At 42.6% G+C, this 27,716-nt stretch overlaps 1 protein-coding gene and 1 long non-coding RNA gene across 2 annotated transcripts in view; both read right to left on the reverse strand.

Annotated features, from left to right (window-relative positions):
* Positions 1 to 26,911, reverse strand: part of LOC117512871 (solute carrier family 26 member 9-like) — a 43,172-nt gene extending 16,261 nt beyond the window's left edge. Inside the window, exons 1-3 of the mRNA XM_034173110.1 lie at positions 26,888 to 26,911; positions 26,292 to 26,425; positions 25,968 to 26,107 (exon numbers count right to left, since the gene is read on the reverse strand). Coding sequence (XP_034029001.1) covers positions 25,968 to 26,107; positions 26,292 to 26,425; positions 26,888 to 26,911 — 298 coding nt within the window. The remainder of the gene's footprint in view (positions 1 to 25,967; positions 26,108 to 26,291; positions 26,426 to 26,887) is intronic.
* On the reverse strand, positions 5,896 to 6,391 carry LOC117512874. The gene is made up of 3 exons (XR_004561403.1): positions 6,255 to 6,391; positions 6,063 to 6,145; positions 5,896 to 5,952 (listed from the first exon to the last, which is right to left on the reverse strand). It is a non-coding gene; the product is annotated as an uncharacterized LOC117512874 (long non-coding RNA).
* Positions 26,912 to 27,716: the final 805 nt, after the last annotated feature.

Below are 27,716 nucleotides of genomic sequence, written 5' to 3' on the forward strand. Positions count from 1 at the left end.
TGTCTGAGTTATTTTCATTAGTTACTTCATCCAAACCATCAACATGTTTATTAGACCCCATTCCTACCAGGCTTCAAGGAAGCCCTACCATTATTTAATGCTTCGATCTTAAATATGATCAATCTATCTTTATTAGTTGGCTATGTACCACAGGCTTTTAAGGTGGCAGTAATTAAACCATTACTTAAAAAGCCATCACTTGACCCAGCTATTAGCTAATTATAGACCAATCTCCAACCTTCCTTTTCTCTCAAAAATTCTTGAAAGGGTAGTTGTAAAACAGCTAACTGATCATCTGCAGAGGAATGGTCTATTTGAAGAGTTTCAGTCAGGTTTTAGAATTCATCATAGCACAGAAAAGCATTAGTGAAGGTTACAAATGATCTTCTTATGGCCTCGGACAGTGGACTCATCTCTGTGCTTGTTCTGTTAGACCTCAGTGCTGCTTTTGATACTGTTGACCATAAAATTTTATTACAGAGATTAGAGCATGCCATAGGTATTAAAGGCACTGCGCTGCGGTGGTTTGAATCATATTTGTCTAATAGATTACAATTTGTTCATGTAAATGGGGAATCTTCTTCACAGACTAAAGTTAATTATGGAGTTCCACAAGGTTCTGTGCTAGGACCAATTTTATTCACTTTATACATGCTTCCCTTGGGCAGTATTATTAGACGGTATTGCTTATTTTAATTTCATTGTTACACAGATCAATCAATCAATCAACTTTTTTCTTATATAGCGCCAAATCAAACAAACAGTTGCCCCAAGGCGCTCCATATTGTAAGGCAAGGCCATACAATAATTAAAAAACCCCAACGGTCAAAACGACCCCCTATGAGCAAGCACTTGGCAACAGTGGGAAGGAAAAACTCCCTTTTAACAGGAAGAAACCTCCAGCAGAACCAGGCTCAGGGAGGGTCAGTCTTCTGCTGAGACTGGTTGGGGCTGAGGGAAAAAAACAGGAAAAAGACATGCCGTGAAGGGGGGCAGAGATCGATCACTAATGATTAAATGCAGAGTGATGCATACGGAGCAAAAAGAGAAAGAAACAGTGCATCATGGGAACCCCCCCACAATCTACTATAGCAGCATAACCAAGGGATGGTCCAGGGTCACCCGATCCAGCCCTAAGTATAAGCCTTAGCGAAAAGGAAAGTTTTAAGCCTAATCTTAAAAGTAGAGAGGGTATCTGTCTCCCTGATCTGAATTGGGAGCTGGTTCCACAGGAGAGGAGCCTGAAAGCTGAAGGCTCTGCCTCCCATTCTACTCTTACAAATTCTAGGAACTACAAGTAAGCCTGCAGTCTGAGAACGAAGCGCTCTAATGGGGTAATATGGTACTATGAGGTCCCTAAGATAAGATGGGACCTGATTATTCAAAACCTTATAAGTAAGAAGAAGAATTTTAAATTATATTCTAGAATTAACAGGAAGCCAATGAAGAGAGGCCAACATGGGTGAGATATGCTCTCTCCTGCTAGTCCCCGTCAGTACTCTAGCTGCAGCATTCTGAACCAACTGAAGGCTTTTTAGGGAACTTTTAGGACAACCTGATAATAATGAATTACAATAGTCCAGCCTAGAGGAAATAAATGCATGAATTAGTTTTTCAGCATCACTCTGAGACAAGACCTTTCTGATTTAGAGATATTGCGTAAATGCAAAAAGGCAGTCCTACATATTTGTTTAATATGCGCTTTGATAAATATCCTGATCAAAAATGACTCCAAGATTTCTCACAGTATTACTAGAGATCAGGGAAATGCCATCCAGAGTAACGATCTGGTTAGACACCATGCTTCTAAGATTTGTGGGGCCAAGTACAATAACTTCAGTTTTATCTGAGTTTAAAAGCAGGAAATTAGAGGTTCATCCATGTCTTATGTCTGTAAGACAATCCTGCAGTTTACTAATGGTGTGTATCCTCTGGCTTCATGGATAGATAAAGCGGGTATCATCTGCGTAACAATGAAAATTTAAGCAATACCGTCTAATAATACTGCCTAAGGGAAGCATGTATAAAGTGAATAAATTGGTCCTAGCACAGAACCTTGTGGAACTCCATAATTAATTTTAGTCCGTGAAGAAGATTCCCCATTTACATGAACAAACTGTAATCTATTAGACAATATGATTCAAACCACCGCAGCGCAGTGCCTTTAATACCTATGACATGCTCTAATCTCTGTAATAAAATTTTATGGTCAACAGCATCAAAAGCAGCACTGAGGTCCAACAGAACAAGCACAGAGATAAGTCCACTGTCCGAAGCCATAAGATCATTTGTAACCTTCACTAATGCTGTTTCTGTACTATGATGAATTCTAAAACCTGACTGAAACTCTTCAAATAGACCATTCCTCTGCAGGTGATCAGTTAGCTGTTTTACAACTACCCTCTCAAGAATCTTTGAGAGAAAGCTTTATCTATCCATGAAGCCAGAGGACACACCAATTAGCTAAACTGCAGGATTGTGTTACAGACATAAAGACATGGATGACTCTAATTTCCTGCTTTAAAACTCAGATAAAACTGAAGTTGCGTTTATTTCAACTTTGAATGAACATGAAATTCATCTATATTATTTTACTCAATTTATTGTGTACAAGTTACAAGTTTTTTGTTTTTAAAGCAGCCAGTAAGGGCCACAAGTGTCATGGTTCTCATGCAACCACTAGGGGGCAGTAAATATCCACATCAAAATTGACGTTATCAGAGGTGCCAGTTTTCCATGATTTTTTTTGTTTGTTTGTTTGTTTTTGTCTCACCAAGAATTGTTTTTGAGATCAGTGTAAATCCAGTGTAAAATGGAGGGTGGGGGGTGTGGGGGTAGGGGTTGATTTCTGGGGCAACTCCAGCTCCACTCGCCATTGCTTGTAGATGAACTACGTGCGTCATTTAGAGAGCATATCTCACCCATATTGGCCTCTCTTCATTGGCTTCCTGTTAATTCTAGAATATAATTTAAAATTCTTCTTCTTACTTATAAGGTTTTGAATAATCAGGTCCCATCTTATCTTAGGGACCTCGTAGTACCATATCACCCCAATAGAGCGCTTGCTCTCAGACTGCAGGCTTACTTGTAGTTCCTAGGGTTTGTAAGAGTAGAATGGGAGGCAGAGCCTTCAGCTTTCAGGCTCCTCTCCTGTGGAACCAGCTCCCAATTCAGATCAGGGAGACAGACACCCTCTCTACTTTTAAGATTAGGCTTAAAACTTTCCTTTTTGCTAAAGCTTATAGTTAGGGCTGGATCAGGTGACCCTGAACCATCCCTTAGTTATGCTGCTATAGACGTAGACTGCTGGGGGGTTCCCATGATGCACTGTTTCTTTCTCTTTTTGCTCTGTATGCACCACTCTGCATTTAATCATTAGTGATCGATCTCTGCTCCCCTCCACAGCATGTCTTTTTCCTGGTTCTCTCCCTCAGCCAACCAGTCCCAGCAGAAGACTGCCCCTCCCTGAGCCTGGTTCTGCTGGAGGTTTCTTCCTGTTAAAAGGGAGTTTTTCCTACCCACTGTAGCCAAGTGCTTGCTCACAGGGGGTCGTTTTGACCATTGGGGTTTTACATAATTATTGTATGGCCTTGCCTTACAATATAAAGCGCCTTGGGGCAACTGTTTGTTGTGATTTGGCGCTATATAAAAAAAATTGATTGATTGATTGATTGATTAATGTAGTAATGAGGGGAGGTGATGGGCGAGTGGTTAAAGTGTTTGGCTTGAGACCAGAGGATCCTCGGTTCAAATCCCAGCCTGACTGGAAAATCAGTAAGGGCCCTTGGGCAAGGTCCTTAATCACCTACTTGCTCACGGTGTGTAGTGGGTGCCTTGCATGGCAGCAGCCTGACATCGGGGTGAATGTGAGGCATTGAGGTGTAACACCCTTTGAGCATCTGATGCAGATGGAAAAGCGCTATATAAAAGCAGTCCATTTACCAATTACCATTTAGTTACTCTGTCAGGATTTATCTGATTTATAAATCAAAACCACAAGTGAAACATGCTTTCCTTTTCAGGACGTCAGCCTCACGGCTGGACTGCTGTATGCTGCAAATGGAAATGACTTTTTTTTTTTGGAGCAGACTGGCATCCAGCTCCCTTCTGCTGGGGAGTGAGCTCAGCTCCTCTCAGCTGTCTGACTGCTGCAAAATACGTAGCAGACAGGAACCAACGTGTGTGATTTTTAGGGTTCACAAATGTTTATCAGAGTAACTAAGGGCCCTGTCCCACTGGCGTTTAGGAGGATTTGCGGATGGAATGCGCACAAAAGTGGCCCACATCCGCCAAACAACCGCAATATCCGTGTAACATTCCTGTATGAGTCGGCCGACATCCGAACACGTCCGTGATCATCCGCAGAGGCACGCATGTCCGCAGCCAGGATTTTTGAGCGACTCAAAAATCCTGATGCGGATGAGATCCGCATCACTTCCTGAACACTACTAGACATATGCAGGACATACACAACCAATGCGCCGCATATCCGCTGTCATCCGCTGATATCCGCAACCGACGGGTTGGTGCGGCTTGGCGGCGGACCGGGACAGCATGCAAAACAGATATAACGCGTGCCCAGCACGTTCACATTACGGTCGCAAATGGTATGTTGCACATGCAGACAGAGTGGGCACGGATGAGGCGAGTACATCACGGCTGCTATGCCTCTCATGGGCGCCTCCGCGGTTGCCTTCGCTTCTGTTCCCTGTTATATCCACTTTTCTTCCTCATGTATTCGCTGTGCACTACGTGATCCACCACGGGACATTTGTCATTTCCACCCACCTTTGTTGCGGACGCTCAGCTTTTGTCTCCTCATTCATGTGCAAATCCTCCTAAACGCCAGTGGGACAGGGCCCTAACTATGAAAATATTACAGGAACAAAATTTAGTGCAAGCTAATTGGTCCGTTGATGGTTGTTGAAGTTAGCTGAAAAGCTAATCCGCTAACAAAACAGTTAGTTTTACTTATTAGCAGAGGTGAATATCTGTGAGCAGCAATATGGTTTCATACAAAGAAAGCACACTACAATGCAATGTTGCTCTGAGAACACTGTTGGAGATGTATAGAGAAGGCCAAAAGGAGTTACACTGTGTGTTTGTGGATTTATGCCCACCACTGTCAATAATTATACTGGACATTAAGACATTTCTTTTTTTTTTTAATTTCCCTCTCATTCATGGTGGAGTTCAACACCTGCAGAAAGATGAAAGAACACTTTGTGATTTCACTGTCTGGTGTAAATGTGGTTGTAATTAACAGCACAATCTTCACACTTTGCACTGATATACCTGAACACTGGAAATTTAACAGTGATAAATTGCTGTGTATAATGTGTCCCATTTTTTCCATTTTTTGCATTTGATGAAAGAGCGCCCGCACTGGCGCTTCAGTACAGTTAAAGACAAACAGAGAATTGTTGAAAAAAAAAAAAATAACTGGTGCAACACAGGAATAAGTGCCAGAAAATTTAATAAGGTGCTGAAAGCAAAAAGTGTTCATTCAAGAGATTTGTTGAGTTTGAATGAAGGCTTACAGTCTTTGACACTTATACCTCGGCCTAAAAAAAGTTCTGAATGCTTACAGTGAGACAGCAACACTCACCTGTGATGTTCCCCCGCCACTGTCTATCGCCAAAGTGACAGACAAGGTAGAGCCGACTGCTTGGCTCTGGAAGAAGGACCCAAAGAAATTGCTGCAGCCAAGAGCCAACATTTCCTATAAAGGGATACACAGAATTTAATTTCAAAATGTTGACTATTTTAAAACTCAAAAGAGCTCTGTTCTTTGTTTCCTTTTTACCTGGTTGGATCCACATCATAGCCATGCAGGGCTGACAGCATCCTGCCTGAAGTGTAGACACTGACGTACCCCAATATTGCTAACGAGAAGCAGGACCCAACATGTCGCTCCACATACTCACTTGTGGCAACACAGGTGCTTGAATCCTGAGAAATAAGTTAGTGACCTCAAAGACATAAACATTTGACAGGTTTATGTTACATTTTAAGAACTGAACTAATGATGAACTCAGATTTCATTCATGTGTGTGCTTTACCCCAAAGGGACTTCTCCCACTACATCCATATGGTAAATCTCTGGAAGATTGAGAGAACCTGAAATAGCTGTGGCCACGATCACCTTTGCAGGACAAATGAAAGTGATTAACCTCCTCCACCAGTTGTAGATCAAATCAGACAGAAATGAAAGTGCACTTTTGTGTACTGAAAGAAATAACTGAAGTACTTACAATAATGATGTGGACAGGAATTGGAAAAGGCAACTTATGGCGGTAGCGTTCACTCAGCAATTTCACTGGAACCAGGACAACAATAGTGACCACAGCAAACAGTAGGGAGGCTACATTGGTCTCAAGAATGGATGTTAAAAATGAATTAATGTCTGCCAGAAATGGATGAAAATTTAATTAAATAAGTTTGATTTACAAGCAAAGAATCGTAGGTGTAACTCTGAGTGACTTACAAAGACATCAGCTGCTGGATCTTTAAAAGGCGGCACCTTAAGACCAAAAATGAACTTCAACATCCCAATGAATATCCTGATTCCGACAGCAGTCAAGAAGCCCCTGATTAAGGAGTCTGACAGATAGATGGCGATGAACCCAAACTGTGTAAGACTGAGGCCGAGCTGTAAAGCCATGAAATGTTCTTGCTGAGTCACTTACACATTAAGACAAGCTGCTTGCTGAAGTTTGGTTATAATTTATGAGGATGTTGTGGGGCTTTTACCTGAATGACTCCTGTGAGGCACATCAGGGTTCCAGATATTCTCATACGGGCCTCATACATCCTGTCTGTGTCCACTATTGTAGCATTCAGAGTGGTATTAAAATAACTGAAGTCAGACTCTGGGGCCAACTGAAGACACCGAGCCGACCATCACGCTAAACAAGGCTAGTGTACCTGAAGATAGGAAATAGATTCATTGCAATATTGCAAAGAAAGCAGACTGCAGCCTATCTGCGGTGTGGAGTTTTGCAAACTTATTACTGTCATCACAGAAATTGGCAAAGATGAACCTTGATTTACAGAGCATTGGCAGGAACAACAGATTAATCAGAAATTATGGCAAATAACTAGAATAGTCAACTTAAAACAAAAGAAAGAACAATTCCCTCTAATTAATTGGGAGCTGCTGATACGACGACTGTGGCATCAAGGCTTAGCCCCGTGGTAACTGCTTTGTGCTGATCCTAATAAAGAAATTAGTATACCATTAAATCAATTAATAACACTACCAAACGATTCAGGTGAAGAACTATTCCCTAGGTGACTCTGACGTGTGGTCCCAAGGAAGGTTCAGTGGGAAACAGGTAAATTTGCAAATTTTGGTTAAAGAAAAAGAAGACGGGAAAATATAGGTTGAAATTTTAATTCATTTAAAAATTTAAAATACAAAACTGGTGTTACAGCAGGCAAACTATTAGTCTGCATCAGGACAGCCCCTGAGGACAACCAGAACACCATAGGAACACCTCACATAGTGTTTGCAGGGTTATATGGGTAACGCTTAAGGCCAAGGTCAGGGAAACTACCCCGCGAGACTTAGTACTAAGAAAGTATCCAGGAAAACGCATTAAGGCCATCCGATGTATGATGAAAGTGGCATAAGAGGTCACATGGGGACAGGCAATGGCCGTTGGAGGGATCATTTGATCTAGTTATGTGCGAAGCAGTGCTATAGACATACAGAAAAAAGAAATTAAAGATCAGCAGAAAAACATGAATAATAACATATAATGAGCTGAAGAAAAAGAAGTGTTGGCCCTGTTCAAACAAGAAGCACAAAAGCTACAACAGAGAAAAGAGAAGGTGGCAGAGGAAAATCCAAAGAGACCAAAGCCAGTGCACCGAGCTGGGAAGCAGAGCCACCCCAATATAAAACATCATGAAAGGGGGAAAACAGCTGGACAATTTGTACTAGGCACTCTTGAAGAGGACCAGGGCATAGATGTAGAGGGCAAGTTCACATTGACACTAAGGACCTGAGAGCCACAAGGAGGCAGGTCCTCAACTGTCAAATGGATCCCATGAGGTCTCCGAGTCCAAGGAGGAGCAGCACCCCACCCCGGCCAACAGAGGGGGCAACCTATGACAGTGAAACTGAGTTGGACGAGGAAGAAGAGAGGAGAGTCTAAACCCCCACCTGTGTCCAGAGGCCAACTGAAAACCATCCCCTCCCACCATAAGTCAGCCGATGGACACTCTCAGGCCATAAGGGCTCCGAGGAGTGGTACAAGAGGTTTAGTGACACACTGGATCTGGACAGAAGAGACAATGAAGAACTAGCTGAACAACTTTGGCTAGTGGAGGAAAGAAGACAAAAGTGCTGGGACGCCGAGGAAAGAAGGAAATTACAGCAGTCAGCACCCAATCAAGGGAACCACACCAAAGAGCCGCCCACCCGGAGTTTTTCTGGTGAGGTCACCATTGAGAGTGCAAGAGAGGCCCGACACAGGCAAAGACAACAATGTACAGCCAAAGAAATAACAGCTCTGGAACAGGACATAACTGGCTTGCTGGGTTGCCTGGGGTCCGTCAGTAGCACTCGATCCGGCACAAATTATGGAGCCCCCGCAGGGGTAGAGGAGGGGGAGGAAGGCTCTATGTGCTCACTGGTAGTTAGAAATGGTCATCATGTGTACACCCGATGGAGTTGGATAGACATGGTGGGGCTGGCCAACAGACTGCCAGATGTCACCCAAGGAGCTGGGAGATGGATAATCGCCCTAGAGGAAGGCACTGCAGGGGTAACCTTGTCTTTAGGCGGCATAAAGGCCTTGCTGATGCATGTAATGGGGAAAGATAACACTGAAGAACTAGCAAGAAGGGTCGGACTAGCACAGCTAGTGGGCACTAATATATACGATGAAGTCCCCTTTAACCGCTATAGGAACACTATGTGGGAGGAACTGAGAAGAAAATACCCTGAGGTCTTGGACCCCTCTACTTTGGATGATGAGGAGTGGAAACCCGAGGAGTGCCCAAAGAAATTCCTGCACAGGTTCCAGAAGAGGTGGGCGGAGGAGGAAACAGGAAATGCATGGAACCAATCCCCAGCGACTGAAATCCTGTTCAAAATAACTGTAAAAAAAGCTCTACCTGAAGCTGTTCAGAAAGCCCTAGATGGAGTAGTGGAATGATCAAAAATGAACTGGACCTTATATTCTGAACATGTTTCTCACCACTTCGAAATCTATAAGAAAGAAAAACAAAAAGAAGAAGATGCAACCAAATCCCTGACACATAAACTGGTGCAGATGCAATTGGGAGAACTGGCCAAAGCAAAGAAAGAAAAAACAAAGACCCAAGCTCCTGTGATGTCCCCTGTTACAGACTCCCGTCCGACTCCTTCCGAACCAGCTGGCACCGGTACTACAGCAAACACTGCTGCCACCATACAGGCGCCTGTGGTAACAACCACACAGAGTCCCCAAGGAGCAACTGGACCCAATGGAAACAACGCTCCCGCAGGGGAGCTTCAGCACCGGTGGAGCATCACCATCACTACCATAACACCGGCACACCCGGAAATGGGCCCATCTACAGTCATGGGTGGAGAGGAGAACCACAGAACTTCCAGGGTCCCAGAGAGGGTGGCGGAGAGGACCTCGCCAAAATCCATTTAGAAACAGATTCCAAAACTTGACTCCCAGGAACAGTCAAGCGGGACCACCTACAGGACCAACACCCCCAGCAGGGAATCAACCTCCCCAATGAGTGTTGGAGCTGTGGACAATCCGGACACCGAATGAGAGACTGTCCAGCCCGACCTTGGGTCGGACCATCCGCCTACTGGCAGTGGGGGGGCCTAAAGAAGCTGGAGGGGGAAAGTGTGGCATTGGCTATTTCTGCGATACCAAAGGAGGAGCCAACCATCACCGTTAATATTCAAACAGAGATTTCCCTTTTATGGTGGATACAGGGGCAACATACTCTTGCATAGGGAAAATGGGCGCTCATTTCCCCCTCTCTGGGTCTGCAATTAAGACCATCGGCTTCTCTGGGAAAAACCCAATAATACCTTTTACACACCCACTTCCTGTAACTTTTGCAGGAAAAAACAATTGAAACACCCCTGTTATACTCACGAAATACACCTGTGAACTTGTTGGGAAGAGACATTCTATGCAAACTACAAACCAAGATAGTGTGTACCCATCAAGGACTGCAAATACACTTTTCTGATGAAGCACTTACCAACGTTATGGCTCTTATGGACATGGAAGATAAGGTCCGAACCGTACAACCCATGGTGTACTGGCTGAGGTTACAACCAGAAAACTCAAATCTCCAACTGGAGTGGGAAAAGCGGAAGCCCTGGGCAGAACAACACTATGCAGCAGTACATCCACCCAATTTACCTCTGCATGTCACCTTGATGTTCGATGCCAAACAAGAACAAACTGACTATGCATGGTGCTGGGACACATTGATGAATCAACAGCTGTTTCACATAACCACCACAGAAAACTATTTAGACCCCCAAGGGGCTGCAGCCTCTGTCAAGCTGACTTCAGCTGAACAGCAATGGTACCAAATGCCGCGCCTCATGTGACCCTTTTAGTTTCAGATAAGTACGAATCTCATGACCTATGCCCAATGATAAAGACAGCGTTAGAAGTCAGAGAATGGCAAAACATAGAAAATCGACAGGTACATCTTTCAAAAGACAAGCAGTTTATATGAATTAACCTAATGTAAATGATGAGGCTATAGCTCAAAAAGTGGAGCTCAATCCTAGACCAGAGACACAGATGGTGTTATCGGCCCAACAAGAGAAACTGTTAGAGCAAATACCACCAGTGGTGTGGTCCAAAAGCAAAACAGATGTAGGACTGGTAAAAACAGCCCTACCAGTAAAAATAAAAGTAAAACCAGGAGCAAAACTGCCTCACCAAAGACAGTATCCATTAAAACCTCAGGCTAATGAGGGCATAAAACCAGTAATCAAGGGACTAATGGCAGCAGGAGTTTTAGTAAAAACTAAGAGCCCGTGTAATACTCCCATCTATCCTATCCCTAAAAACAATACCAAAGAGTACCGGCTGGTACATGATCTGCGTCCTATCAACGCAATAGTAGAAATGGATGCACCTGTGGTTCCTGATCCACATACTATACTATCAAGCATCCCTGCTGGAGCAAAATGGTACACAGTAATCGATTTGTGTTCAGTCTATTTCAGTGTACCCATGCACCCAGATTCACAACACTTGCTTGCATTCACATTTCTGGGACAACAACTAACATATACACGTCTGCCTCAGGGACTGAACCTGTCCCCAGCTATCTTTAACAAAGTCCTGGCTGAAGATTTACAACACCTCGACATACCCAGCACATTGGTGCAATATATGGATGATCTCCTCATTGCATCAGAGACCCAAGAACAATGTGAGATGGATTCATTAACTGTATTGCATGCTTTGGCGGATGGAGGTCACAAAGTAAGTAAGGACAAACTGCAGTTCTGCCAACAACAAGTAGAATACTTGGGGACAAGTTGTGTGGAACCACGCGATGTACAGCCCCAAGCCAAGTGGAGGCTGTGATCAAGGCTCCCAAACCACAAACAGTGGGACAAATGCTTTCATTCCTTGGGATGGCAGGTTACAATCGGCTGTGGATTTGTGACTATGCTATAAAAAACATACCTTTGCGTGCTATAATCAGAGCTGCGGGTCAAACAAACAATGCAGCCTTCCTTATCTGGACAGATGAGGCAACTGGAGCTTTTGAGGTCCTAAAGACAGACATGCAAACTGCTCCAGTGTTAGGCAACCCTAATTATGGAAAACCTTTCCATTTGTATGTTACTGAAAAAGCTGGTTATGCCTGCGCTGTATTAATGCAAGACACAAACGAAGGAAAACAACCATTGGCCTATTACAATGACAACATTGAAACAGGATTTCCACCATGCTATCAGGGTCTAGCAGCAGCTACCTTCGCATTTCAAACAGCGTCATCCATAATCATGGGACATGCAGTAACATTGTACACGTTGCACCAACTACATGCCCTGTTGACCAGTCAACGTTCGTCCTAACACAAGCTAGATGCACCGGTACAAAGTCGTGTTATCTGCTCCAGTGATAACAATACAACGTTGTCACACGGTGAACCCCGCCACCAACTTAACCACACTGTTAGATGGCACTCCACATGACTGTGTGGCAGAGACAGAGAAATTCTTGAGAGCCAGGGAAGATTTGTATAACCACGTCATAGATGCAGATCTGACCCTGTTTGTGGATGGCTCATGCTTTCGGGATGCTGCGGGATTGCATGCGGGCATGGGTGTTGTTAAACTAAACACTGATGGTGAGACCCAGCAACAGCAAACTAACTTGGTTGGATGCGCTACCGCTTGCCCTCTTGTCAATGCGCTCACAAACTAACCGACTAACCCATCTAACACCATTTGAAGCTCTCACAGGTCGGCCGATGCCTATTCCATACCTGAGAGGACCCTACGAGGGACCATCTGCTGGAACAGCTACAGGATGAATGGCATAATTATCTGAGGCAATTAACCCAAATACACAAAACTATCTTTTTGCAGATCAAAGGTGCCACAAAAGACAGAGAAGCGGATATTCCACCTGAGAATCAGACCATCCAGCCTGGTGATCTGGTTTACGTTAAGGTGTTCAAAAGAAGTGGAACCAGCCCCGCTGAGAAGGTCCATTTAAAGTGATTCTTGCCTCACGAACAGCAGTCAAGGTAGGCAGTAAGGACACTTGGTTCCACTTAAACCACTGCTGTAGGGTTGGTGGCCCAGCGCTCCTGCGGCCTCGGCAAGCTCGTCTTGACAGTTCCGCTGGGCCAAGGGGGAAGTGAGAGAAGCCAGAGACCCTACAGCAACACAGAGGGAAGGCCACGCCTCCCTGCAGCCAGAAACATCAGGCGAACACTGGCCAAGGCACTCACAGAGACTGATCGAACAAAGACAACGCACGCCTTCAGAAGGTAGTGGATCCCTGCTAGATAGAGCAGCAACAGACTCAGATGCGGACTCAGAGCTAGAGAGAGACCCAGTTAGTAACATTTCAGAAACAACAGGAGACGCAGACCGACAGATAGAGAGGCCACAGGAGACATCAGACTCAGACATTAACTCAGCGGACTTAACCACAGTAGAACCGCAAGAAAAACAAGCCAGAGGAAGTACAGACACACCTAGTTATAGCTCACCTAGTGAAAGTCCATTCAGTAGCACAGCTAATGGCACACCTCAACCAACACCAGAACAATGATCAGGGAACTACTCAAGGGATTAACCATACTACTGGTGGTGGTATGGGCGGGGACAGACATCCAAAACATACAATTGACTGTACTGTGGCTATGGCCGCAATAGCAACCAAACAAGGCTCTCTAACAACAGGAAAAACATATAATTTGGCATACATTAAATCAAGAGCCTATAACAGGGGTGGGCAATCATGTGCCATGAAGGGCCAAAGCACTGCAGGTTTTCCTTGCTACCAATCACCTCAGCAAGTGATTTCATTAATGTTCAGGTGTCTCAGCAGGTGATTTCATTGATAACCAGGTGTTTATGTTCAAGGGAGAGGCTCATCAGCAACCCACCTGCTGAGGTGATTGGTTGCAAGGAAAACCTGCAGTGTCTTGGCCCTCATTGCCCACCCCTGGCCTATAAGAACATAGGACTACAGGGACAGCTGGGGGATTACATAATAGGAGAAGCTATTAGCACCAAATGTGAAGAGGAGGGAACAATCAACATAGAGGTAATTTGTGATAAAAAAGGATGCAGGGAAACCAAGCAAGATGTAACTGTTAGAGTACATGAAGCCACAAAATGGGTAAAAATTAAATCAAGGAAAAAGAGGACAATTAGAAGCCTAGAAACGAGTAGTCATTTAGGGAGATGGGACCCCAGTATAGACCTAGCCCGCACACAAAGTTTGAAGACTAATTTATTTTACCAATGGTTAAAATTTTCAGCTAGACAGATCAGTGAAAAGCCTTGCATAGCCTGTCACCGGAAAAAATGTGATACCTCAGGCTAAACCACTACCTGATATCAACAACTGTTATAGGAGTCCCCAACATAACTCACACCAAGCAGATTGCTATCCGCAATGTGTTATGAAAATGGCAGCAGGTGATGATGAAAGGTATGCGGCCAACAGTAAATTTTGTCCTGTGCCCTTAAGTACAGAAGGGGGGACAACCCTCCCACCCATTATTAGAATAGAGAAAGAAATGATACACCCATTTTGTATAGCTAAAGGCTCAGCAGCACAATACATAAGTAATTGGCAGGTAGGGATGGCCAAGTCAAAACACCCCATACAGTGTACGCAAAAGAAACAAGAATATAAACCAGCCCAAACACCATGGAATATTACTGTATGTCACACCCTGCCTATAGCAGGCATACAGTGTGAATAAATAGTACCGGCCACAGGGAGGTCTGTAATTGGAATGAATCTCACCCATGCTTCATGGATATCTATCCCAAATTTAGCTAATGGGACGGTACCCTTAGCTGATATATTTTGGACATGCGGACAAAAGAAGAAACTCTTGTCCTCTCTGTCCCCTAGTTGGAAAGGCCTTTGTGCCCCCGTAATGCTCACAGGAGCAATAACAGTAATTGAAATGCCACGTTCAACACAAACCATACCCCAGAAACTTCGTAAGAAAAGAGGACTAATGACACTCAAAATAGACCACAACATCACAGTCAAAGATGGGGTACCAGAAGGGATACCCCGACAATTACAAGCCATAGACAGTAGCAGAGTTAAAGCAGACGAAGACTGGGCAAAATGGGGATGGATAGCAGCTCTGTTCAGGGTTACCCCAAAAGTTCGTTATAGGCTCCAGGAGGTGCAGTGGATTAATTACCTGTGGTATAATCAACAAAGATACTTGAATTGGACATTAGCAGCTGTAGGGGTTTTATCAGAACAACTGCACGCCACCTCACTAATGACAATGCAAAACAGATTACCTATCGAGATGATGATGGCTGATGAGCAAGGAGTTTGCATCATGATTGAAGCAACAGAATGTTGCACAGCTATACCCATGCATACGGGGGAAGATGGAAATTTAACTGAACTCCTAATCGAACTTGAAGAGTTTCAACAAGAACTATTAAGTAACTCTGTAGGAGGGAGGAACGGAACTAACGAGACCTCTGGAAATACTTCAGGAGATGGAATAAATGTTGGCCCACTGTTCACGCTTTTTGGGGTTTTAAGGAAAGGGTGGATATCATGGAAGGACTGATTATATCAGATGGGTGTGGTCTTGGTGCTAATAGGAGTGGATATTTTGCTAGTAATATGTTGTGGTATTCCCTTGCTAAAATTTCTGGTTAATAAGTTGATTGCATCCACAGTAGGACAACTCCCTCTTTTAGCCATCCGAGCCCTAGGTGAAGACACGGATGAAATAGGCAAAGAACCAGAATATATGGAAATGGATGAAATACCAAATATCCTCCCTGACACCCCCCAACTACCTGACATTGTGGCATACACCCCAACAAGAAACAGGGAGGACAGGGATGGACAGTATTCAGTGATGTTGTAGACGAGGGAGAAGACATGCATGCACATTTACATTTACACACATGCACCCACAACAATGAGGGATAGGATAGACAATGTCTGAAAGAATGACAAGGAGATATAGTAATGACTGTATATGTATATATTAATAGGACACAGACGTATGGCTGAGAGACCAGACTCCTCTGACCTGGAACTTATCCCTGATCTGCCTCTACCAAGTCTGGGTGATCTCTCAGACATATCTGGAGGGGAGGATCCAATGGAGGGCCAGTCGAGCCAAGGTGAGCCGCCACAACCACCAACCATCCAGCAGCTGTCCCAGTTGGTGTCAGGAGGACCCCTATTGTTTCAGCCCCGAGCGACGAGGGTTCCACCACTTCAGCCTGCAACAAGAAATGCCCAAGGGACTCCGCCATCGTCTGAAGGACCTTTTGGTCTCCGGGAACCACCCCCTCTGCAGATGCCATGGAGACAGTCACATGTGCCAGCAGCAACGGTACCTATGAAGGGAGGTAGCCGATGTCGGCCATATGTGGCAGAAGACCGAGTGCACCCTAGACCTAACCCACAGCAAGGATCTGTCCCCAACTTCCCTTCCCCAATGCAGGGAAGGGGTTCGGAACAACCCAGTGCCTCTGTAAGAGGACCAGCACGGGTTGACCTCGGCACACTTCGCCCACCAAGACAACAGGGAACCCTGTACAGACTGCTGAATGCCCATATGCATGTCCCAACAACTTGCTCGTGCCACATTGACAATACTCCTCCTGCACGCAAGACGCCTCCCCCCACGTTGCTCCTGTCCTCTGGACTGCACAACTTTGATCATGGTCACCCCACTGGACATGGCAATCCTGTTGAGAGAGCTCCAGCTTCCACAAGGACTTGTTCCAGACACCCTGGATCAGATCCTGCTCCTCACGAATCACATTCCCAGCGTGGTATTCGATGCACTCATGCCCAAACTGAGTCAGACGGCCACATACCTGCTAAGGATGCACCGTGACAATGCCAACATTTCTTGTGCTCAGGAGTGCCTTCAGACTACGATGTGTTGTCTTCAGACTAGCATAAACAAGCTGTTTGGCATGGTGGATCATATGAGAAGGAACCACCTAGAGATGTCCATGTCCACCCTAAAAGGAATTCCAGTTGGCCAAGCAGAACAATGAGCTGGAGAGAACCTTCAGAGAACTGTGCGACTGTCTGCGAGCCATACTCCCTGATGATCCTCATTCCACTGCCGCTGAAAAGCAACCCCCCACATGTTTAGCCGCATGTTCTCCTTGAATTGCTGGCTGTCTGAGTGGTGTCCAAAAAATGAGGTGGGCTTCATAGATAATTGGCAAAGCTTCTGGGGAAAACCTGGTCTTGTTAGGAGAGACGGCATCCATCCCACTTTGGATGGAGCAGCTCTCATTTCTAGAATTCTGGCCAATTTTCTTAAATCCTCCAAACCGTGACTATCCAGGGTTGGGACCAGGAAGCAGAGTTGTAGTCTTACACACCTCTCTGCAGCTTCTCTCCCCCTGCCATCCCCTCATTACCCCATCCCCGTAGAGACGGTGCCTGCTCCCAGACTACCAATAACCAGCAAAAATCTATTTAAGCATAAAAATTCAAAAAGAAAAAATAATATAGCACCTTCAACTGCACCACTGACTAAAACAGTTAAATGTGGTCTATTAAACATTAGGTCTCTCTCTTCTAAGTCCCTGTTGGTAAATGATATAATAATTGATCAACATATTGATTTATTCTGCCTAACAGAAACCTGGTTACAGCAGGATGAATATGTTAGTTTAAATGAGTCAACACCCCCGAGTCACATTAACTGTCAGAATGCTCGTAGCACGGGCCGGGGCGGAGGATTAGCAGCAATCTTCCATTCCAGCTTATTAATTAATCAAAAACCCAGACAGAGCTTTAATTCATTTGAAAGCTTGACTCTTAGTCTTGTCCATCCAAATTGGAAGTCCCAAAAACCAGTTTTATTTGTTATTATCTATCATCCACCTGGTCGTTACTGTGAGTTTCTCTGTGAATTTTCAGACCTTTTGTCTGACTTAGTGCTTAGCTCAGATAAGATAATTATAGTTGGCGATTTTAACATCCACACAGATGCTGAGAATGACAGCCTCAATACTGCATTTAATCTATTATTAGACTCTATTGGCTTTGCTCAAAATGTAAATGAGTCCACCCACCACTTTAATCATATCTTAGATCTTGTTCTGACTTATGGTATGGAAATAGAAGACTTAACAGTATTCCCTGAAAACTCCCTTCTGTCTGATCATTTCTTAATAACATTTACATTTACTCTGATGGACTACCCAGCAGTGGGGAATAAGTTTCATTACACTAGAAGTCTTTCAGAAAGCGCTGTAACTAGGTTTAAGGATATGATTCCTTCTTTATGTTCTCTAATGCCATATACCAACACAGTGCAGAGTAGCTATCTAAACTCTGTAAGTGGGATAGAGTATCTCGTCAATAGTTTTACATCCTCATTGAAGACAACTTTGGATGCTGTAGCTCCTCTGAAAAAGAGAGCTTTAAATCAGAAGTGCCTGACTCCGTGGTATAACTCACAAACTCGTAGCTTAAAGCAGATAACCCGTAAGTTGGAGAGGAAATGGCGTCTCACTAATTTAGAAGATCTTCACTTAGCCTGGAAAAAGAGTCTGTTGCTCTATAAAAAAGCCCTCCGTAAAGCTAGGACATCTTTCTACTCATCACTAATTGAAGAAAATAAGAACAACCCCAGGTTTCTTTTCAGCACTGTAGCCAGGCTGACAAAGAGTCAGAGCTCTATTGAGTTGAGTATTCCATTAACTTTAACTAGTAATGACTTCATGACTTTCTTTGCTAACAAAATTTTAACTATTAGAGAAAAAATTACTCATAACCATCCCAAGGACGTATCGTTATCTTTGGCTGCTTTCAGTGATGCCGGTATTTGGTTAGACTCTTTCTCTCCGATTGTTCTGTCTGAGTTATTTTCATTAGTTACTTCATCCAAACCATCAACATGTTTATTAGACCCCATTCCTACCAGGCTGCTCAAGGAAGCCCTACCATTATTTAATGCTTCGATCTTAAATATGATCAATCTATCTTTGTTAGTTGGCTATGTACCACAGGCTTTTAAGGTGGCAGTAATTAAACCATTACTTAAAAAGCCATCACTTGACCCAGCTATCTTAGCTAATTATAGGCCAATCTCCAACCTTCCTTTTCTCTCAAAAATTCTTGAAAGGGTAGTTGTAAAACAGCTAACTGATCATCTGCAGAGGAATGGTCTATTTGAAGAGTTTCAGTCAGGTTTTAGAATTCATCATAGCACAGAAACAGCATTAGTGAAGGTTACAAATGATCTTCTTATGGCCTCGGACAGTGGACTCATCTCTGTGCTTGTTCTGTTAGACCTCAGTGCTGCTTTTGATACTGTTGACCATAAAATTTTATTACAGAGATTAGAGCATGCCATAGGTATTAAAGGCACTGCGCTGCGGTGGTTTGAATCATATTTGTCTAATAGATTACAATTTGTTCATGTAAATGGGGAATCTTCTTCACAGACTAAAGTTAATTATGGAGTTCCACAAGGTTCTGTGCTAGGACCAATTTTATTCACTTTATACATGCTTCCCTTGGGCAGTATTATTAGACGGTATTGCTTAAATTTTCATTGTTACACAGATCAATCAATCAATCAACTTTTTTCTTATATAGCGCCAAATCACAACAAACAGTTGCCCCAAGGCGCTCCATATTGTAAGGCAAGGCCATACAATAATTATAAAAAACCCCAACGGTCAAAACGACCCCCTATGAGCAAGCACTTGGCAACAGTGGGAAGGAAAAACTCCCTTTTAACAGGAAGAAACCTCCAGCAGAACCAGGCTCAGGGAGGGTCAGTCTTCTGCTGAGACTGGTTGGGGCTGAGGGAAAAAAACAGGAAAAAGACATGCCGTGAAGGGGGGCAGAGATCGATCACTAATGATTAAATGCAGAGTGATGCATACGGAGCAAAAAGAGAAAGAAACAGTGCATCATGGGAACCCCCCCACAATCTACGTCTAAAGCAGCATAACCAAGGGATGGTCCAGGGTCACCCGATCCAGCCCTAAGTATAAGCCTTAGCGAAAAGGAAAGTTTTAAGCCTAATCTTAAAAGTAGAGAGGGTATCTGTCTCCCTGATCTGAATTGGGAGCTGGTTCCACAGGAGAGGAGCCTGAAAGCTGAAGGCTCTGCCTCCCATTCTACTCTTACAAATTCTAGGAACTACAAGTAAGCCTGCAGTCTGAGAGCGAAGCGCTCTAATGGGGTAATATGGTACTATGAGGTCCCTAAGATAAGATGGGACCTGATTATTCAAAACCTTATAAGTAAGAAGAAGAATTTTAAATTATATTCTAGAATTAACAGGAAGCCAATGAAGAGAGGCCAACACGGGTGAGATATGCTCTCTCCTGCTAGTCCCCGTCAGTACTCTAGCTGCAGCATTCTGAACCAACTGAAGGCTTTTTAGGGAACTTTTAGGACAACCTGATAATAATGAATTACAATAGTCCAGCCTAGAGGAAATAAATGCATGAATTAGTTTTTCAGCATCACTCTGAGACAAGACCTTTCTGATTTTAGAGATATTGCGTAAATGCAAAAAGGCAGTCCTACATATTTGTTTAATATGCGCTTTGAATGACATATCCTGATCAAAAATGACTCCAAGATTTCTCACAGTATTACTAGAGATCAGGGAAATGCCATCCAGAGTAACGATCTGGTTAGACACCATGCTTCTAAGATTTGTGGGGCCAAGTACAATAACTTCAGTTTTATCTGAGTTTAAAAGCAGGAAATTAGAGGTCATCCATGTCTTTATGTCTGTAAGACAATCCTGCAGTTTAGCTAATTGGTGTGTATCCTCTGGCTTCATGGATAGATAAAGCTGGGTATCATCTGCGTAACAATGAAAATTTAAGCAATACCGTCTAATAATACTGCCTAAGGGAAGCATGTATAAAGTGAATAAAATTGGTCCTAGCACAGAACCTTGTGGAACTCCATAATTAATTTTAGTCCGTGAAGAAGATTCCCCATTTACATGAACAAACTGTAATCTATTAGACAAATATGATTCAAACCACCGCAGCGCAGTGCCTTTAATACCTATGACATGCTCTAATCTCTGTAATAAAATTTTATGGTCAACAGCATCAAAAGCAGCACTGAGGTCCAACAGAACAAGCACAGAGATAAGTCCACTGTCCGAAGCCATAAGATCATTTGTAACCTTCACTAATGCTGTTTCTGTACTATGATGAATTCTAAAACCTGACTGAAACTCTTCAAATAGACCATTCCTCTGCAGGTGATCAGTTAGCTGTTTTACAACTACCCTCTCAAGAATCTTTGAGAGAAAGCTTTATCTATCCATGAAGCCAGAGGACACACACCAATTAGCTAAACTGCAGGATTGTGTTACAGACATAAAGACATGGATGACCTCTAATTTCCTGCTTTTAAACTCAGATAAAACTGAAGTTATTGTACTTGGCCCCACAAATCTTAGAAACATGGTGTCTAACCAGATCCTTACTCTGGATGGCATTACCCTGACCTCTAGTAATACTGTGAGAAATCTTGGAGTCATTTTTGATCAGGATATGTCATTCAAAGCACATATTAAACAAATATGTAGGACTGCTTTTTTGCATTTACGCAATATCTCTAAAATCAGAAAGGTCTTGTCTCAGAGTGATGCTGAAAAACTAATTCATGCATTTATTTCCTCTAGGCTGGACTATTGTAATTCATTATTATCAGGTTGTCCTAAAAGTTCCCTAAAAAGCCTTCAGTTAATTCAAAATGCTGCAGCTAGAGTACTGGCGGGGACTAGAAGGAGAGAGCATATCTCACCCATATTGGCCTCTCTTCATTGGCTTCCTGTTAATTCTAGAATAGAATTTAAAATTCTTCTTCTTACTTATAAGGTTTTGAATAATCAGGTCCCATCTTATCTTAGGGACCTCGTAGTACCATATCACCCCAATAGAGCGCTTCGCTCTCAGACTGCAGGCTTACTTGTAGTTCCTAGGGTTTGTAAGAGTAGAATGGGAGGCAGAGCCTTCAGCTTTCAGGCTCCTCTCCTGTGGAACCAGCTCCCAGTTCAGATCAGGGAGACAGACACCCTCTCTACTTTTAAGATTAGGCTTAAAACTTTCCTTTTTGCTAAAGCTTATAGTTAGGGCTGGATCAGGTGACCCTGAACCATCCCTTAGTTATGCTGCTATAGACGTAGACTGCTGGGGGGTTCCCATGATGCATTGTTTCTTTCTCTTTTTGCTCTGTATGCACCACTCTGCATTTAATCATTAGTGATCGATCTCTGCTCCCCTCCACAGCATGTCTTTTTCCTGGTTCTCTCCCTCAGCCCCAACCAGTCCCAGCAGAAGACTGCCCCTCCCTGAGCCTGGTTCTGCTGGAGGTTTCTTCCTGTTAAAAGGGAGTTTTTCCTTCCCACTGTAGCCAAGTGCTTGCTCACAGGGGGTCGTTTTGACCGTTGGGGTTTTACATAATTATTGTATGGCCTTGCCTTACAATATAAAGCGCCTTGGGGCAACTGTTTGTTGTGATTTGGCGCTATATAAAAAAATTGATTGATTGATTGATTGATATTCCCCAACTTCCCCTCCCTGAAACTCGGACGCAGAGTGAACGCTGAGGACTCAGACTGATATAATCCCTCTGAAAACGGACAAGGACTTTGGTTCTTGGATTTGGATTATGGACTGGTTTCAAAAATGAGTGTACAAAAAGTGGATTGGTATATGTCAATAATGAAGGTCTGATAAATATCTATCCTTACCATCATTTGTGTAACACAGGTAAAGCTAAATGCACACACATAGTTAACACATTGGTTGATTTATAAAAGGGGACCCTTACACGGCGTATCCGGAAAGTTAGTGGTAAAGAGGCGTCGTAGGGACCCCTTTTGTTATTTAGTGCATGCCTCAAGAGACATGCGTTGCTTAGGTTTGGCGTCCTGCTGAACGGGCATTGAAAACAAGCTGAAAAAGAAAAAAAACAAAGTGGAAAATGTTAAGAAATGGCCTATAATGATAACCCATTATATGATTAGGTAAGACAGATGACTCAAGAACGGACATGAAGGGTAACAATTCATTATGTTTATCATTAGGCTAGACTCCGTTGTGTTGACCCTAGAATAGTTCCTTGGTTGGCTGAATAAACAGTGATAAGGTAGCCCTTGCGTCATATGCCTGAATAATAGACGTGTGAGCTTTGATAAGAAAATAATAAGTAGAACCAAGTATAATGGGTTGGAGCCTCTGGATGAGTGAGACAATAGATGCCAGAAGATGATTTGTTACACAAAATGCCAATGTAATGTCTGTGTTTTGCTATGACTAAAAACTTGTTGTAAGTTGTCTTATGTAACCATTTTAAGTGCCTTGGCTTATACCCAACTCAATGATGTTTGAGTGTCACCTTGCTTTGATATGTAATCCAGCTGATAACTGACCACTTTGTGCCTTAGTATGTAGGAATACCAGCATTTATGTTCACCGGCACTTAAATATATTTACTGTGTTAATATCGATTGTACCCTTTAGATATCTGCACCAGCCTTATCAGTAATTAGAATGGTGTTATTTTTGTTCTAAATTCACAGATGATGATGTCCTGTCATTAAACAGCACAGGGGTATATTTGGTGAGATGGGACTCTGTCGAGTCCCAGAGGAGGGACTGTAGAGGGGATTTTTGAACTATCAAGTGCCCTCTAGCTGAACTGTCAAGTGTCCTCCATCTAAACTGTTAAAGTGGATTCCATTTGAGCTATTAAGTGCCCTCATTAGTCTCTCGGACTGTGCCCTCATTAGTCTCTTGGACTGTTAAGTACCTTCCAACCTGATAGCTGAGCTGGCTGGCGCCAAAGAAATGCATTAAAATCATAACTCTCTAGTCTGGTCAGTGTCAAAAATGTGTTAATGACAATGAAACAGCAATGAATCCTCATGCCGGGTGGCGCCAGCCGGTAGAAAGCGATAGTTTTTAAAAAAAACAGTTATTAATCTGTCTGAACATAATAGTGGAAACTGTCATATATGAATAATTAGCTCTACACCTGCTTATGGTGAACTAAAGTTTGCTTCCATTAGAAAACCATGTTTGGAGAATGAAATAAATAAAATATCGGAGGAGGAGCGATGCCCACGGGTTTTCCTATAAAAGATGAGCACGGTTGGAACACATTCAGTCTTTCTAGAGGACTCAGTTTGTGCAAGTATTCTGCTCTGCTGAACACTTGAATAAACTTAAACTCTGTGCATTTTATCCTGTCCAAGTCTAAGTTTTTCTAAGTGTTGTGTCCCCTCTCTTGCAAACCACCTGCAGTCATTTTTGCATTATCCAAGAAGGCATTCTGGGATGAACAGAGAGAAGGACCACGACAGCACCTTGAGGCAGCTATGTTGTGATTTGGTGCTATATAAATGAAATAAATTGAAATTGAATTGAAAAGTAAAAGTAACAAAATGTAAGCTACACCATCATCTCCCACAGACAGATATATGCCAGGAGGGGACATTTATTCAAAGTCAGTCCCACATTTGTTCAGCCACTATTTGTTAAAACAAATACAGAAGATGATCAGACTGTTTATATAATAGACTTGAATGAATTTGTTAGTCGCAGTCCAGATGTTGTGAAGCAAGACAGAGAATCATACCATCAGTTTGTCAAACACACCATGTCTGCCACGACACGAGATACTAGTCTGATCCTTAATTAATTCCATTATGAAGTTAAATTAAACATGGGAAATAATCAGGGGTGAAAGTAAGAGCTTCACGCACTCCCATTATGTTAAATATATTAATATTAAAGACTGATCTTAGCCCACCTGCAGGGTTGCTTTTACGGAGCGCTTTTCCGCCAAAATTTCAAATAAAATAAATAAAAAGAAACAGCCACACCAGACAGGGTGACAGTAAGATTGTTCAATCATTTCTGGAACAAGTTGAAAGAAATCTGAAAACACTACACTGGAATGTGGAGTATATTGTAGAGAAATTAATCTCATTTGTGTATATTCTTATAGTATTAGAATATAGAATGTCAAAGCGACTGTCATGTCGCCCACCAAATTGAGAGAAAAAGCATTTCCATTGTATGAATTTGTTGTAACAGAATATCTCAGGATGTAAACCTGATGTGAAGAAAAAACGTGAGGCTAATTAAGGGATAAATTGAGACTTATGAAAGTGAGACTTCTAATTGAAACGCTAAATGAATGGTGAGATATTTATCATGACAAAGCATTCAGGTAGTAAAATTGAAGTCACTACTTTACAGAATACAGATCAACACAAAACATAAATCACTTTCTAAACTTTATTCAGTAATTTTAGTCATTTCCTCACATCATTAATATTACATATAATCCTCACTTATGAAAGCTCACTGCACAATCAGCTTGTTGCTGCACCCGAACGATGCACAAAATGGCACTTTCAGATCACTTTAACCCAAATTTAAGTCAACGCATCACTGATGTCTACTTAAGCTAATGCCTGACGAGTGTAATAATGCTAAGCAAGATGGAGACTGCCTGGCAAAAGCTCACTGGCTGCATTCGCCATCTAGTGGATTAAATAGAAATCTATGTTGTAAACCAAAGCTACATCAGCGCAAGTCCGACAACCAGCCATTTTGGAGTGGGAATTCCCACTAACAAAACAGCCAATAGGAGAGCAGCCACTCCAAAGTGATGCTGACGGCAGCGTCTCGGCCGCCAACCAATCACAGGCTAGGAGAGAGAGGCCAGTATCTGGCCTAATTCAGGCCGGTTGTCGAGGTACATCAGTGCATAGAACAACACTACCATCTACTAGCTGACAGTGTTGCTTTGTGTGAATCGAGATCAATTTGTTGGAGGATCTGTGCGAATTTGTAGTATGAATGTCTCAAAATTACAGAACAGAACAAAGTGATGAATGTGTGTGATCACTCATCCACAAGTGCTGAATAACACTTCACAAACAGAATTTTCAGTTTTACAAATGCCTTTTCTTTTTTCTTTTTCTTTTTTTTTTTGTTTACAAATGAAGAATTATATATTTACAAATACACACTTATTTGTTAAAACCAACACACAAGTTACAAATTGGAAACCAAATCAAGGAATATTTGTAGATCACTCTGCGCATTTGCAGGTATGAATGAGACAAATTTAACTCCATACTATTCAAACAATCCTTATTAATGCAGCAATCAAGTCTGGTACAAAAAGTGATACACTCCACATCCGACAATCTGGCCAAACTTTCATCTCTAGAAGACTGACCTTGGGTGACCTGAATGGTCCCACCATTGACCCCACTGATGACATCACGAAGCAGTTTTTCCTTCACTTTGTACTTGGGAAGCCACTTCAGTATCGGCAGGCGTCTGAATAACAGTGCCTTCAGTTTGGCTGCAGAGCATCTGACAGAAACAAACTCAACTTTTCTGGTTTGTTGTTTGAAAAAAGTTAGGAACAAATGTTGACATTTTGCACTGAAACATTTCTATGGTCTGTTCTGTTGTCAGAACATGACCCAGAGGTTTTCAGAGGGCAGATTCATTTCATATGATGACACTGAGATCATGTTCTGCACTGTTACATTACCTGAACTTTTTCTTCACTTTGTCTCCTAAAGGAAACTGTCGGCTCTTCTTGTCAAACTGTTTGTCAAAGTCCGGCAGAGTATATGCAGGCCTGTCAATCACATAACGTAGGCTGTCCTTTTGCATGGTGCCAACCTACTCAGAACACATGACCTCAGTAATTCAAGTCTTCAAAGTGCACTTTAAAATATGCAAAGACTAACATTCATACAATACTTAACTTAATTTGCCACCCAACCCAGTGGTGGAACAAACTGACAAATGTCCTCTACTTTCAAGATCTTGAACATGCGCTTCTTTTCTCACTCTACCTTCCTTTGCCTTCTCAGTTTTCACTTTCTGGTGCTGTATGTACTTCCATTTTTTTTTCATTTGGTGCATACATTAAATTTCCCATGACCCCACATTGAGTCCAGATCCATAGGGTGCGAGATCACATTTTAGGGGTGTTGAATGTTGCAGTTGTGTCAAGTATAAAATATGAACAGACTTTTGTAATTTAAGAAATTTACATGGTTCAGCACAAAAAGGTTTGATCCTGATGTCTGTACCATGATCATATCTTGACAAAATTAGTATACAAACAAAATACTGTACCTTATTGTTGTAGTGCAAGTGCATCTGCCTGTTGGAGTCAGATCTGCTGATCATTTATGCTTTGGCACCTTCTGGGTGGAGCAAAAAACAAGCCTTACAGGAAAATGTTGTTGAACTCATGATGATGTAGCAATGTGAAAATCAGATTGAGAGTATGTTCTGGCTTGGATAGTGGGGATTCTGCTTTGGCTGATCTGGTAGAATGATGTGTTTGACTCCCACAGGGTGCCAGAAAGATATGCCACGTAGTTACAAATAATACGTTACAAAATACACATACACGTTACAAGTTGAAAAGTTGGTTATATTAACAATAAACTGACATTTTATGAGTTCAATTTCTATACAGCACCTTCACATTCACACACATTTAATGCTAGACACATTTGATTTGATTTATTTCAATCAGCAAACTCATGCAATAACAGAAAATAAATGAATGAATAGACAAAATAAAACAAAAAAGAAAACATAATGAATACACTGAAAAAACAAAACATGTAGCTACAGCTGGAGCTAAACCACTTCCAAAGTCAATAAAAACTGACTTACATAAACCATATTATCCATAAAATATGGTTTGACATTTAAAAAGTGTAAAATAGGTGGTGGTGGGCACAGTTCCACTAACAGCTAATTAGCAAAGCCCCCTTATTTTGGGCATGGTTTCGCTTTTCAGTTAAATTTGAAATCTATAGTCTTAATCGCAGATACCGCCATCTTTGCTTTGCACAATGCATTCTGGGAAGGGAAGGGGGAAAATTAACAGTGACGTTTCCTGACTTCACTACATTCACAGTGGAATGACTGAAAGATTTGTCCAAATGTT

The sequence above is a fragment of the Thalassophryne amazonica genome, chromosome 6 (assembly GCF_902500255.1).
Source record: "Thalassophryne amazonica chromosome 6, fThaAma1.1, whole genome shotgun sequence".
Taxonomy (NCBI): domain Eukaryota; kingdom Metazoa; phylum Chordata; class Actinopteri; order Batrachoidiformes; family Batrachoididae; genus Thalassophryne; species Thalassophryne amazonica.